The following is a 2,500-nucleotide window of genomic DNA, read 5'->3' as shown; positions in this document are numbered from 1 at the left end:
CCTCACTTCACCTCTCTTCTTCTTCTTCTCCTCTCCTCCTCACTTCACCTCTCTTCTTCTTCTCCTCTCCTCCTCACTTCACCTCTCTTCTTCTTCTCCTCTCCTCCTCACTTCACCTCTCTTCTTCTTCTCCTCCTCACTTCTCCTCCTCACTTCACCTCTCTTCTTCTTCTCCTCCTCGCCTCTCTTCCTCACTTCACCTCTCTTCTCCTCCTCCTCTCTCTTCTTCTTGGCTCCTCTCCTCGCCTCCTCACTTCTCCTCCTCACTTCACCTCTCCTCCTGACCTCACCTCGCCTCCTCCTCTTTCCTCCTCTACTCTCCCCTCCTCTACTCTCCTCGCCTCTCTCTTCTTCTCCTCGCCTCTCTCTTCTTCTCCTTGCCTCTCTCTTCTTCTCCTCGCCTCTCTCTTCTTCTCCTCGCCTCCTCACTGCAGGTTCCGTAAAGCTTAAAGCACAAAACATTAGAATCGGTCCGTTTCTACGCCTCTGATCGTCTGTTAGCGAACTCGCGTCACGCTCGAGTCACCAGACCTCACGCTGATGGCCTTCAGGGCTTTAATTCGCCACAGAATGCTGACATCATCACGTTGACACGGTGACGCCATACAGCGAAAACAGATCCAATCTGATAAATGCATACATACACACGCTGAGCGTCACATCACTACATCGTTACTAAACACACACACACACAGTGGCGGAGAATTTATTTAAATTATTTACATAAACGGGTTTTTGTAATGACTGCGCTCTCATCAGATTACTGGATTATTAAGCTTTTATAATTTTTTTATTATAAAATATTTATTTTCATGCTGATCTGGAACTAAAGTCTAAATCTGTTTAAAAACTGTTTTATTTTGTTAAAGCAGGACAAAAGGCTTTGCAGATTCCACGTCTCGCTTTTAAACACATTTATTTCCTGCTCTAGCAGTTTAATCCAGCTTCTGTATATTTTCTCTGATTTTAAAAAAATATATATAAATTCATCGTTTATTTATATTAATATAAATAAATTTATTTTTCATCAAATACTATAATAGAATAAATAAATGCAGATATCAATAAATTAAAGTGCACAGAGATGAACATTAATTGAAAGAATGTAAATGTGAATATAAAAGTAATAGAGTGAATGTAAGAGTAAAATATGTATAAATACACAGGAATGCAAACACTGAGGGTGTGTGTGTGAGAGAGATGTGAAGAGTGTGTGTGTGTGTGTGAGAGAGAGAGCACAGTAGTTAACCGTGTGTGTGTGTGTGTGTGTTCCAGCTGCTGGAGCCGATCCTGCTGTTGGGAAAGGAACGCTTCGCTGGTGTTGATATCCGAGTGCGTGTGAAGGGCGGAGGACACGTCGCGCAAGTCTACGGTAAACACACACACACACACACACTCTTTCACACACTCTCTCGTACACACACTCTCTCTCTCGTACAGAACCACTACAGCGTAACGGTGGCGTTATTTCCACACAGTACAGCGTCGCTTTAATACACATTTAAACAGGTAAATCTGCACCAATGGGCGTGGCCTAATATTCTAATCAGCACATGATTGACAGCTCTGTAGAACAGAGCTCTTAGTGCATGTTATACACGTGTTACAGCAACGTAAGCGCACGTTATAACAGGTTAAAGCTCTGTCTGATTATTTTCACTCAGAGAAAAAGATTTTAACGCTTGTTTGTGTTTATTTTATTTTCGTTAATGAATATCTGTGTGTTTTATTTCCTCACAGCGATTCGTCAGGCCATCTCCAAAGCCCTGGTCGCTTACTACCAGAAGTGTGAGTACTGTTACTGCACACACTACTGAGCCCTGAACGCTGCGTTCTGATTGGCTGAGAGCTGGAGAACAAAACACTTATTTATATATATATATATATATATATATATATATATATATATATATATATATATATACACACAGTCAGGTCCATAAATATTGGGACAGTGACACAGTTTTGGTAATTTTGCCTCTGTACACCACCACAGTGGATTTGAAATGAAGCAGTCAAGATGTGACTGAAGCGTAGACTTTCAGCTTTAATTCAAGGGGTTTAACAAAAATATTGCATTAACCGTTTAGGAATTACAGCCATTTTCACAGGCTCAAAAGTAATGGGACAATTGACTGATAAGCAGTTTCATGGCCAGCTGTGGCCTGTTTCCTCCTTATATCATGATAAATTAAGGAGATAAAAGGTCTGGAGCTGATTCCAAGTGTTGAATTTGCATTTGGTAGCTGTTCATGGGAACTCTCAATACGCCATTCAAAGAGGTGTTGATGCAAGTGAAGGAGGCCATCATTAGGCAGAAAAACCAAAACAGACCTATCAGAGAGATAGCAGAAACTTTAGGAGGGCCAAATCAACAATTTGGTACCTTCTTAAAAAGAAGGAATGCACTGGCGAGCTCAGCAACACCAAAAGGCCTGGGAGACCACAGAAAACAACTAAAGTGGATGATTGCAGAATTCTTTTCTTATTGAAGAACAAC

General features: G+C 41.2%; 1 protein-coding gene across 1 annotated transcript in view; it reads left to right on the top strand.

Annotated features, from left to right (window-relative positions):
- The window catches only part of rps16 (ribosomal protein S16), a 9,177-nt gene that overhangs the window by 5,514 nt on the left and 1,163 nt on the right, over positions 1-2,500 (top strand). The window contains exons 4-5 of the mRNA XM_053241674.1: positions 1,276-1,372; positions 1,741-1,788. Coding sequence (XP_053097649.1) covers positions 1,276-1,372; positions 1,741-1,788 — 145 coding nt within the window. The remainder of the gene's footprint in view (positions 1-1,275; positions 1,373-1,740; positions 1,789-2,500) is intronic.

The sequence above is a fragment of the Pangasianodon hypophthalmus genome, chromosome 18, assembly GCF_027358585.1.
Source record: "Pangasianodon hypophthalmus isolate fPanHyp1 chromosome 18, fPanHyp1.pri, whole genome shotgun sequence".
Taxonomy (NCBI): domain Eukaryota; kingdom Metazoa; phylum Chordata; class Actinopteri; order Siluriformes; family Pangasiidae; genus Pangasianodon; species Pangasianodon hypophthalmus.
Note: the sequence above shows the minus strand (reverse complement) of the source record. Positions and strands in the feature narration are given on the sequence as shown.